At 31.0% G+C, this 12,857-nt stretch overlaps 1 protein-coding gene across 1 annotated transcript; it reads right to left on the minus strand.

The window, feature by feature from the left end:
• Nucleotides 1-1,579: 1,579 nt before the first annotated feature.
• LOC149505583 (NAD(P)H-quinone oxidoreductase subunit H, chloroplastic) lies at nucleotides 1,580-6,028 on the minus strand. Its single transcript, XM_089757918.1, has 2 exons — nucleotides 4,077-6,028; nucleotides 1,580-2,956 (listed from the first exon to the last, which is right to left on the minus strand). The coding sequence occupies exon 1, from the start codon at nucleotides 5,810-5,812 to the stop codon at nucleotides 4,631-4,633; it is 1,182 nt and encodes a 393-aa protein (XP_089614044.1). The 5' UTR covers nucleotides 5,813-6,028; the 3' UTR covers nucleotides 1,580-2,956; nucleotides 4,077-4,630.
• Between the last annotated feature and the right edge of the window lie 6,829 nt (nucleotides 6,029-12,857).

Genomic DNA, 12,857 nt, shown 5'->3' on the forward strand with positions numbered 1-12,857 from the left:
CATCCATCCCAAGGTATCATTTCTAACACATCGGTGGGGCAGGCTCGGACACATTGAGTACACCCTATACATGTATCATAAATTTTTACTGAATGTGACATGGGATCTATAATTTTTTGAACATCATAAAATTTCAATCTAGTAAACTTGTAAATGAATCATTATAGTTAAACACCAGATGAATCAACGATTTACCAGAAATTTTCTAATCAATTTCCTTCGGGATCAACTCATAAGAAAGGACCAAGATACTTTGATTTCTTACGTTTTCGAAAACATGATGTAGATTCCAACATATTGGACATGCTAATTCAAATTGGTGAATCTTATAATTTAATATTATTAATATTACTTATTCAACAAAGTTGATTGATTGATACGCGTTGATTTTCTGTTACGATAAATTGAGGAAACAATAGCTGATCCAATAGCTGCTTCAGCGGCTGCAATAGCTATAACAAAAATTGATAAAATATTTCCTTTTAATTGCCGACTATCAAAAAAATCAGAAAATGTTACAAAATTTATATTAACCGCATTCAGTATAAGTTCAAGACACATAAGGGCCCGAACCATATTTCGACTCGTGATCAATCCATAAATACCGATAGAAAATAAATAGGCACTCAAAACAAGTATATGTTCGAGCATCATTGACCAACTCCTTATCAATTTCGATTCATTTTAATATGAACAATAATTCAACGGATTTGATTGACTAGAATAGAATATAACAAAAAGAATATATTGGAAATATCTCGAATAAACGAATTTCTATTTTATATTTTATACACGAACAAGAATTCAAGGAAAATAGATGCGATAAGACAGAAAAAAGTTTAATTTGGATTGCTTGCTATTCCTAGTTAGAAAGATTTATTACTGACGAGCCACAGCAATTGCACCTATCAAAGCAACTAAAAGAATTAGTGAAATGAATTCAAATGGAAGAAAAAAATCTGTTGCTAAATGAATTCCAATTTGTTGACTATTACTTATCAAATCTTGTTCTATAATTTGGTTTGATCTTGTAGTCCAAATAATCCCGTACCATGATGTATCTAATATAGTAGTAATTAGCGAAACAAGAATACTTGTACAAATCAACGAAGTAAGGCCATTCCCAATGGTCCACAGATTAAAATTTTTATAATATTCTGAACCATTCATGAACATCACAGCAAATAGGATTAAAACATTTATGGCTCCCACATAAATAAGAAGCTGGGCAGCAGCTACAAAATGAGAATTTGAGAGAATATAGAATAAGGATATACAAACAAGAACCAATCCCAATGAAAAGGCAGAAAAAATTGGATTGGTAAGTAATACCACTCCCAGGCCCCCTAATATAAGACCCGATCCCAGAAAAACTAAAAGAAAATCGTGTATTGGTCCAGGCAAATCCATTATATGTAAAATAAGAGATAAATAAATCGAAATGCTTTTCATGATCTTATTGACCCGACCAGGAATTTTTTTTTTATGATACGTTCCTAATTGAATAAAATCCTAATCTATTAGGTGTGAATTGATCTAAGTACAATTATTGTTTCGTTTTTAATTCTTTTTTTTTGTTCGGTTCGAAAGGGTATTTTGTTTTTTGAAACTATATATTTCGAAATAATTACGAATATATTAATAGATTTTCAAGAAAAATGAATTCGAAATTCTTATCAACCAGTTAATTTGTAATTGAATTTTTATTTATTGACCAAACAAAGAGTAAAGGCCTCATTCTTTTAAGTCAAACCAAATATTCTTTTAACTTAAACCAAAACGGAACCTTAAAAGAATTGGAAATTTCTCTTTAATAGAATAGGAGGTTTACTTACTCAGTTTTTCTTTGAGGCGAATTCAAAATTGTTCGAATTGTATAATCGTCAATTACTGACATTGGTAAACGGCCCAAAGCAATTTGATTATAATTCAATTCGTGACGGTCGTAAGTAGAAAGTTCATATTCTTCAGTCATTGATAAACAATTTGTTGGACAATACTCAACGCAGTTACCACAAAATATACAAATTCCGAAATCAATACTGTAATTAAGCAATCGTTTTTTTCTAATATCCGTTTCAAATTTCCAATCAACAACAGGCAGATCTATAGGGCATACACGAACACATACTTCACAAGCAATGCATTTATCAAATTCAAAATGGATTCGCCCACGGAAACGCTCTGATGCGATTAATTTTTCATAAGGGTATTGAATAGTTACAGGTAAACGATTTGCGTGGGATAAGGTAATCATGAAACCTTGACCAATGTACCTTGCTGCTCGGACTGTTTGGTGGCCATAATTCATGAACCCAGTTACCATAGGGAACATATCGTGAATATCTATGAATAATTTTATGTTTGTTTCTTTCTCTTGTTTGAACCAAGTCATGAATCTCGTATTCTTTTTTTCTTTACAGTGAAAGAAGTTGGAAAGAAGTTGTTAATAATAGATTACCGAGAGAAATGGGTAAAAGAAATTTCCATCCAAGATTTAATAATTGGTCCATTCTTAACCTAGGTAAAGTCCATCTTGTTGCGATAGAAATAAACAAAAACAAATAAGTTTTAGCTAATGTAATAAAGATACCAATTGTCGTTCCAAAGATTCCATTCATTTTATTTATTTCAAATAGCTCAGGGACGAATACGTACGGAATGGAAATATTCCAACCCCCCAAGTAAAGAACTGTTACAAATAAGGAAGAAAGTAATAGATTTAGATAGGAAGCAACATAAAATAAACCAAATTTGATACCCGAATATTCGGTTTGATACCCTGCTACTAATTCTTCCTCGGCTTCTGGTAAATCAAAAGGTAATCTCTCACATTCTGCTAGAGAAGAAATTAGAAAAACGATAAACCCTATTGGCTGACGCCACAAATTCCATCCCCAAACCCCATATTTTGATTGCGCCTCAACTATATCAACTGTACTTGAGCTGTTAGATAATTATAGTCGATGATAACATCACTGTTCCCATCGCTAGTCCAAAACCGTACATGAGGTTTTCAACTCATACGGCTCCTCGTGGGTCACAAATAAATTTAAGGACCGAATCAGTATTATTTCTCTTCGTATGGTTGTAGAATAGATAGAGAAAAAATGGATTGGAAGGTCCAAAATTATACCAATGGAATTCTGTCTGCTATATTATGAAGAATAAAAAAAGTGCTTCTGAATTGATCTCGCCCGTTACTAATTTCAATTTTTATTTGTTGAGTAATAACTTAAGCCTTCAATAAAATACTTCTTGTAGAAATATCAATAGATATTTCAACCCATTGTTTTCGATTACGAAAAAAATTAAATATTACATTAGCTCATAAATCATGACACAGATTATATCTCTCTATATATATGAAAGAAAGAATAAAAAAAAAAAAAATATTTATTTTTTATTCTTTCTTTTTCGTTCCTATTCTTCTTTCTGATCTGAGAAAATTACGAATGGGGGCTTAAACTAAAAAATAGTAAAGGATTATTTCGTTCCTGATAGTCATTACTTTAATCGGTGGATAGGAGCATACTCTGGACCGGAATCGTGGGTAGTACTGCCTACTCATTTCTACTAATTTAAAGCCCCAATTAGTATTCTTTTTATGTTATCCAGAAATATCCTTTTTATATAATTTACATAATCTCCATTACTAATCCTTTGTGTATTTTGGTGTTCCTAACCATCCACTCATTTTTTTGTTCAATCCCCCGTTTGGTTTGGCAATACATGTATGGGAATCTATACAAAGGATAGCCAAAACTCTATACGGTTGATCTTTTGAGCCCGCTTCAAGCTAGATTGACTAATCAACCCGTCTTGGGGTAAAGACTTCTTCCACTTATGTTTTCTTCCACTTAACTCTTGTACATAGGAAATGAGATTAAATTTTTTTTTGTTTAATTTACTGCGAATTTATAAGCTGCTTTCTTTCACTCATATATAACTATCTAATTTAGTTTATCAACCTGAAGGATAATAAAATAACGAAGATATCTATTCAATCCATTCAGCTTATTTTATAGAACGAAAGGAATAGGGAAAAGAAAAGTTTATATTTCAACGAATCGCACGTAGAGATATTGATAAAACACATAGAGTTAATGGTATTTCATAACTAATCGATTGAGCAGCAGCTCGCAGACCACCTAAAAAGGAATATTTATTATTTGATCCGTATCCTGACATAAGAAGTCCAACAGGAGCAATACTTGAAATGGCAATCCATAAAAAAATACCGATATTGAGATCGGCTAAAATAAGGCGAGAGCTAAAAGGAATTACTGAAAAACTTAGTAAAATGGATATGACTGCTATAGACGGTCCAATACGGAATAAACGAGTATTTCCTCTAGATGGAAGAATATTCTCTTTGAAAAGCAGTTTTGTTCCATCTGCTAGAGCTTGAAGAATTCCCAAAGGGCCGGCGTATTCAGGCCCAATACGTTGTTGTATTCCTGCAGATATTTCTCTTTCTAACCATACAATTACTAGTACACCTATTGTGATTCCCAATACAAGAGTCAAAATAGGGACAAACATCCATATGATCCCATAGACCTCTTTTAAGGATTCCAATCTGTAAAAGGAATTGATATCTTCTACTTCTGTTGTATAAATTATCATTTCAACGATCAACTTCTCCCATAATGATATCTATGCTACCTAGTATCGTCATAATATCAGCCAATTTCATTCTTTTAACTAACTGAGGAAGAATTTGCAAATTGATAAAACCCGGCGGGCGAATTTTCCATCTCCAAGGAAAACCACTTTGATCTCCTATCAGAAAAATTCCTAATTCTCCCTTTGGGGCTTCCATTCTCGCATAAAGTTCTTGTCTCGGTAATTCAAATGTAGGAGAAGGTTTTTTACTAATGAATCGATATTCAAAATCATTCCATTCTGGATCCCTTTCTCGATCAAAACATCGGATTTCTAAATTCTCATAGGGACCCCCCGGAATTCCTTCCAGGGCCTGTTGAATTATTTTTATGGATTCCGTCATTTCACTGATTCGGACTAAATAACGAGCTAATGAATCTCCTTCTTTTTGCCACTGGATTTCCCAATCAAATTCGTCGTAACACTCATAATGATCAACTTTACGAAGATCCCATTTGATTCCAGAGGCTCGTAGCATTGGGCCGGATAGACCCCAATTTATTGCTTCTTCTCCACCAATAACCCCTACCCCTTCAACTCGTTCTAAAAAAATAGGATTTCGCGTAATAAGTTTTTGATATTCAACAATTCCTGTTAAAAAATAATCACAGAAATCCAAACATTTATCTATCCAGCCATAGGGTAGATCGGCCGCTACTCCTCCGATACGAAAATAATTATGCATCATTCTCATACCGGTGGCAGCTTCGAATAGATCATATACTAATTCTCTTTCTCTGAAAATATAGAAAAAGGGGGTCTGTGCACCAATATCGGCCATAAAAGGTCCAAGCCATAATAGATGAGAAGCTATACGACTCAACTCCAACATAATTACTCTGATATAGCTGGCTCTTTTAGGGACTTGAATATTGCCCAATTGTTCTGGTCCATTTACGGTTATTGCTTCCGTGAACATAGTGGCTAAATAATCCCAACGTGTTACATAAGGCAAATATTGTATAATTGTTCGGTTTTCCGCAATTTTTTCCATTCCTCTGTGTAAATAACCTAATATTGGTTCACAGTCAACAACATCTTCACCATCTAGAGTAACGATGAGACGAAGAACACCGTGCATTGATGGGTGGTGAGGTCCCATATTGACTATCATAAGGTCTTTTTCTGTAGCTGATAGATTCATAAGTTTTTCCTCGATTCATTCTTACATGAATTGTTGAAAACGAAAAGAAGTACATCAAAATGAAAAATATAATAAATCGACTAATTCAATCAAATTAACGATTTTTTGATTCCCGAATATCCAACTCACTAATTAATTCTTTATAACGTATGTTATTTTTCTTTGATAAATAAGACAGAAGCCGTTGACGTTTTCCTAGAATTTTACGTAGACCTCTCTGAGATAAATAGTCTTTTTTGTGCAATTCCAAATGTGAAGTAAGTCTTCGTATCTTATTGGTGAAACTGACTATTTGAAATTCAACGGACCCCTTGTTTTCTTCTTTTTTTTCTTGAAAAATAACTGAGATGAATGAATTTTTTACCATAAAACAAAAATTTCTCTCCCCCTTTTTTTGAATGTGAATTTTACTGATCAGTAATAATAATAATACCATTCATTTTAATATGCACAATGATTTTAAGTTCGTTATGAACTTTATAATTTTTTCAAATAAAATTAATCAATCCGGTTTTCAATCATAATATATGGAAAAATGTACCATTGACGAATTTTCAAACGCGGATACATATGTATCCTTACCATACTGAAACGACTGCCATTATTACTATTAAACCAATAGCGATTCATACAAGCTAAATCTTCTAATCGATAATTGGGCCAAAGAAAGAACTTTAATTTAATTAGTTTCTTTTTATCACTATCAAGATGTTTGTTTTTATTCAAAACTTGACCACAGTTTTTTACATTATTTAAAAATACTGGATTTCTATGCATACCATTTTTATCCCTTGAATTGAAAGAAATTCGAATTCGCAATTCTCTCCGGTGGTTAGGGGATAAAATATTTTCAGGAATAAACAAATCATAATGATTTTTGTCTTTATTTTCAGTCATTTTTTGATGTCTTGCAATGGATTCATCAAAATTATTTTTTTCAATATAGTTTTTTTTTTTGCGTCTTTTTTTTTTTTTGCGTCTTTGATTAATTTCATGTTTATTTTTATGAACCAATGAAATACTTATAGTTTGATATAGAATAAATTGTCCATCAATTTCTACATACCGGCGAATTGGTTCGATAATCAATACTCCTTTTTTGAGTAGGTATTGATAAGTTAAAAGTAACTTATCCGCCGAATCCATCAAAATATCCAGATTCGTTCCTCCTCTTCTAACAGAGTATAGAAAAGTTTCATTCATATTTATCAGGCCAAGAATGAAAGAATATGCTTTGATATTTTTGATTATTTTTTCATCGAAAGAATCAGCATCCCATCCGAATTGAAAATACAAATACTTTTGTAGGAATAAACGAGCTTCTCTCTTGCTCTCGTCTTCCTTTCTATGTTTTTTTGATTTACCAGAATCTTCTTCAACATCTTTTTCTTGATTGTCTGATTTACCTTTTTCTTGATCTGATTTACCTTTTTCTTGATTGGATGATTTACCTTTTTCTTGATTGGATGATTTACCTTTTTCTTGATTGTATGATTTACCTTTTTCTTGATTGGATGATTTACCATAATCTTCTTCAACATCTTTTTCTTGATTGTATGATTTACCTTTTTCTTGATTGGATGATTTACCATAATCTTCTTCAACATCTTTTTCTTGATTGTATGATTTACCTTTTTCTTCATTGTATGATTTACCATAATCTTCTTCAACATCTTTTTCTTGATTGTATGATTTACCTTTTTCTTCATTGTATGATTTACCATAATCTTCTTCAACATCTTTTTCTTGATTGTATGATTTACCTTTTTCTTGATTGGATGATTTACCTTTTTCTTGATTGGATGATTTACCATAATCTTCTTCAACATCTTTTTCTTGATTGTATGATTTACCTTTTTCTTGATTGGATGATTTACCTTTTTCTTGATTGGATGATTTACCATAATCTTCTTCAACATCTTTTTCTTGATTTGAGAGAACGGATCTAAATTTTCTTTTTTTTTTTGCATCTGATACAAGATCCTCTTTTTTTCCATTAAAATTAAAATTGAAAAGAAGTAGTTTTATTGGTATGATCCATGGTTCAACCTTATATGCATTATATAGTAGCACAAATTCTGGGAAGAACCAAAGTTCCAGATTCGATATTTGATAATTATTAAAATTATTAATCACAGTCTTAATATTTTTCTTACTCTTGGTACTGGTTTTCTTACTCTTGGTACTGGTCTTCTTACTCTTGGTAATGGTATCGACCCAGGACTCAATATCGGTCTTATTTCTAAGACAAAAATTAAGAATTCTCCAATTAAAAAATTTTCTATGCGAAAATTTCCCCGTTTTCCCCGTTTTCCCCGTTAGATAATTATGGATAGGAATATCCCCCAATATATCAAAAAATTTTCGTTTATCCATGTTGTAATTATAAGGAATCTCTTCCCTCTTATTTACTTGTAATGGTGATCCATAAGTATATGAGTCCCTCATATCTTGATATATAATAAATATATATGATAATAAATTATATCTATAGTGTTTTTTAAAATTATCTTTTTTATATTTTTGTTCTTGATTCCGTTTTTGTTCTTGATTCAGTTTATATTCTTGATTCAGTAATGAATTCGCTTGAAAATCATTTTTTTTTTCGTAATGTATTAATCTTTCTTTTTCATCTGAATCCCATTTTGTTAAATCTTTATTTTGAGCCATATAGTGTTGATTGACTCTATTTCGCCATTGTTCTGGTACTAATCTAAGCCATATACTCTGAACTAAATCGTATTGATAATCGTATTGATAATGACTCCTTAACCAGTTTTTCCATTCCTTTATTCCAGAGATTTTTTGTCTTAACCCATAATGATGTTTTAATTGGGAATGAGATATTCCTTGTTCTTCAAAATAATCTTTTATTTCATTTTTAAGAAAAAGAGATGTTCCGTGATATTGAAGGATAGGTTTGAATTTAATAACTTGGGTTTGTGATAATTTGTAAAATACATATGCTTGTGAGAGGGAGGATAAGTCACAAAAAGCTTTTGCATTTTGATTTCTAATATTCGAAAGTGAGTTTTTTATATTTTTTATAGTTGAAATAAAATGAATTGTATTTTTATTTGGTTTATTAATTCTTTCTTGATTTGCTTCATTATTGTAAATGAATTTATCAATCATTTTTTTTGTTGATTCAAGAAAAAGTTGTGGATTGGGTCTTGGAATATTAATGATATATTTAATGATATATAGAAAAATATCTATGTATATCTTTTGAATAAAAAGTTTTATAAATAAATAGAATTTACGGATTAATCGAATATTTCTTCTTTTTAATATTTTCCAAAATTTTTTTGATGATTCTAATTTCTTGTCTTTTATAATTTTTTCTATTTGATTTTTGATTGTGTTTGTTCTCTCAGTCAGATCTTTTATCTTTTTTTCTGTTAATGAATAATTTGTCCGCTCCATAGATTGAATTTGAAGGGATGATTCGTCAATCATCTTATTACTGATTATCGAATCTTTTTTAGTTTCGCCCAAATCTTTTTTAGTTTCGCCCAATTCTTCTCTCAACTCCAAAACTGGATTTCTTTTTGAAAGTTTTTTTATTATTCCCTTTACAAATGGAATTTTTGTTTCTCCTGAGACTTTTCGAAACAATTTTTTTCCTTTTTTAAAAATTTTCCATTTTTCACTTTTTTTTTCTAGTTCGTTAAAAATAGGCTGAAAAAACGAAGGCCGTCTTCGAGGAGGACCGCAAGGTAAGTCACTTTCCAGTCCACAAGCTGTTAAAAAGCAAAAATCATTCTTTTTAACTTTCTTTTTTTTCATTGGATCTTTATGCTTTTTTTTCATTGGATCTTTATGCTTTTTTTTCATTGGATCTTTATGAGAGGGTTTCAGTTTAGATCCGCGCCAAGGTTTCAGGCGAAAAGGATATAGGATCTTGATCTGGATACCTTCTGATAACCAATTTTTTGGAAAGTCTTTTGTGGAGAATTGAAGACCATTATAAGTGCATTTAACATGTATTTCTCGCTTCCAACCCTTGAAATCCGTGGACCACTCAGGAATTTGAAATAATAATATACGGACAATGTTTTTAGCTATTATCAATGAAGGTAATAGAATATATTTTCTAAAAATCGATTGGGCTATTAACATGATGCCCCTTGGTCCTTGACCAAAAAAGACGATATCCCAAAATTCTGCTGCGTCCAGCAGGAAGTCATCTGCCTCTGACTCTTGTCTTCTTTTTTCTTTCTCTTTTTTGTCTCCTTTTTGTATCTCTTCTATGCTTTCTCTTCTTTTTTCTTCCTCTTTGTCTCTTTCTTGTATCTTTTCTATGCTTTCTCTTATCTCTTCGTCTTCTTCTCTTATGTCCTCCTCATTTTCTGTATAATCAGAAATTTGTGATTCTTTGTTTTTCCATATCCAATTTCGAGATATTAGTTTTATCAGCCAAGAAATATCAGAATACAAAGATCTGAACACTCTGAAGAAGAGGCTGTCTACTCTGTCAAAAAAAAGTGGGGAATGCACATTTGATTGAAACAGTTCCCCATTAATTATTTTACGTCTTTGGGCACGCACGGCACCTTTTATTATGTCTCGACGAAAATTCGGTTCTGGCGAATATTCCATCAAAGATAGGTCGTTTTCTATATCGTTTGGTAGAAAAAAATCATCCTTTAACTCCTCCTTAGAAAAAACTATTGCGTACCGGAAGATTCTTGAACGAATTGCATAATCTGTTATCATGTGTTCCTCGCCTCCTCTATGGTGTTGTTCGAAAATGTCGAGTAGTTTGTATGACCATCGAGGAACTTCTTTACTTATTTCTTTTATTCCATTACTTATTTCTTTTATTCCATTAGATTTTTTTATAATTGTTTGATTGTCGGGATTAGTTATAACTATATTGCATAAAAATTTCAAAATTTTGACTCGATCCTCGGAATCGATATTTCCCTGTTCATCTTCTGTTTCTGTCAATAAAGAAAGTTCTTTTTCTGTTGATAATGATTTGAGTGTATCTATTGTCTGTTCATCTTCTGTTTCTGTCAATAAAGAAAGTTCTTTTTCTGTTGATAATGATTTGAGTGTATCTATTGTCTGTTCATCTTCTGTTTCTGTCAATAAAGAAAGTTCTTTTTCTGTTGATAATGATTTGAGTGTATCTATTGTCTGTTCATCTTCTGTTTCTGTCAATAAAGAAAGTTCTTTTTCTGTTGATAATGATTTGAGTGTATCTATTGTCTGTTCATCTTCTGTTTCTGTCAATAAAGAAAGTTCTTTTTCTGTTGATAATGATTTGAGTGTATCTATTGTCTGTTCATCTTCTGTTTCTGTCAATAAAGAAAGTTCTTTTTCTGTTGATAATGATTTGAGTGTATCTATTGTCTGTTCAAATTCGTAATAATCAGTAGCAAGAAGTATAACATGAATCTTATTTATCCAAAACGGATCCGTGTTTGTTTTTTCACTTAAAGGTGAAAACAATTTTTTGATTCTTCCGCGGTAGGGTCCCTGCAAGAAAGGATCATATATTTTAGGCAAGTATTTTATTTTAGTTTCATTATTAGTTTCATTATTAGTTTCATTATTAGTTTCATTATTTCTTTTAGTTTCATTATTTCTTTTAGTTTCATTATTTCTTTTAGTTTCATTATTAGTTTCATTATTAGTTTCATTATTAGTTTCATTATTTCTTTTAATTTCATTATTTCTTTTAGTTTCATTATTAGTTTCATTATTAGTTTCATTATTAGTTTCATTATTAGTTTCATTATTAGTTTCAGTAGTAGTTTCTTCATTATTAGTTTCATTATTAGTTTCATTATTAGTTTCATTATTAGTTTCTTCATTAGTTTCATAATTAGAAAATCGAGTCCTTTTTTCAAGTATGCCCAGATCAAAAGATTCCTTATATAAATATTCCTTATCTAAATATTCGACTCTCTTTATAAACTCCTTACTTAAATTTATTCTTTTTAGTTCATTGATAAAACTCCAATCAGTATACGATTCGTCAGAAAACAATTCTTCTGGTGTGAAAAAATCTATTTGTTTTTGTACCATTTCTCCAAAAGCTGCTAAACTAGGTGGATATGTAAAAGAGATTTTTTCTTTTCCATCACTTCGACATGTATAAAAAAAATATTGTGACATTTCATTTTTTAGAGCATTGTCAAACCGATTATTTTTTATATATCGCCAAGGTCGATTCCGTTGTTTATAATCAAAAATAAGCGTCACAAGAGGTTTTTCAAACCATAATAATTTTTTATATTCTTTTTTTTCTGATATTATTTCTAACTTCGAATTTTCCTGATTCCCATCCAGATAAGAAGTTTCATAAACTGGGCTATTTTTATAGTCGGTCTCTTTCGAAAAAGGGTAATAAGAAAGATTTTCTTTGGTGGATACCTGTTCCTCCCCCCCTTTGGAAATAGTTTCTATTTCTATGTTTGTTTCTTCCTCCCTTTCCTCCAATTCCTTCAATTCCTCCAATTCCTGCCCTTTTCTTCGGCTTTGATGAATTCCTGTCAGTTTCTTAGTCAGCATGTGTGACGGTTTTCTACCTATAGAGTAAAGACAGGTAATAAAAAAGAGAAGAGTAAAGATTCGAGGAATAGACTTTGTAAGTTCGAATATAAGATGCCTATTAGATCGAATAACTATATAATACCTAAGAAAAGTCCTTTTTTGTATCCAGGCTAATACCACTCCAACCCATTTCATTAATAAAATTTTTTGTATCCAGACTAATACCAATCCAACCCATTTCATTAATAAAATATGACCAATTAAAAAACCAACAAAACTACTTATTACAAATAACATATTGGTGTTGTATCGAAACATATAAATGTTGACTAATCTGGCTAACATTGGACTTGGTAAAATGAAATGGTTGACTAATTGAAAAATTAAATTATGCAGGAATACACATTGAATCCTAAGATTACGCATTGAATTTCCGGCAGTCTCTCCTGCATAATAATCAAAAAAATCAAAATAGTCTTTGTCATTGTTCCAGAAGTAATAAAACCAAAGATACGGTAGAACTAGGACATTTAGTAGA

The sequence above is a fragment of the Durio zibethinus genome, unplaced genomic scaffold, assembly GCF_047325235.1.
Source record: "Durio zibethinus cultivar Kanyao isolate XHJ-2024 unplaced genomic scaffold, ASM4732523v1 HiC_scaffold_2, whole genome shotgun sequence".
Lineage (NCBI taxonomy): Eukaryota > Viridiplantae > Streptophyta > Magnoliopsida > Malvales > Malvaceae > Durio > Durio zibethinus.

Bases quoted from the DNA above. Each gene is read 5' to 3' on its own strand.
- LOC149505583 (XM_089757918.1), bottom strand. From the start codon at position 5,812: ATGAATCTATCAGCTACAGAAAAAGACCTTATGATAGTCAATATGGGA.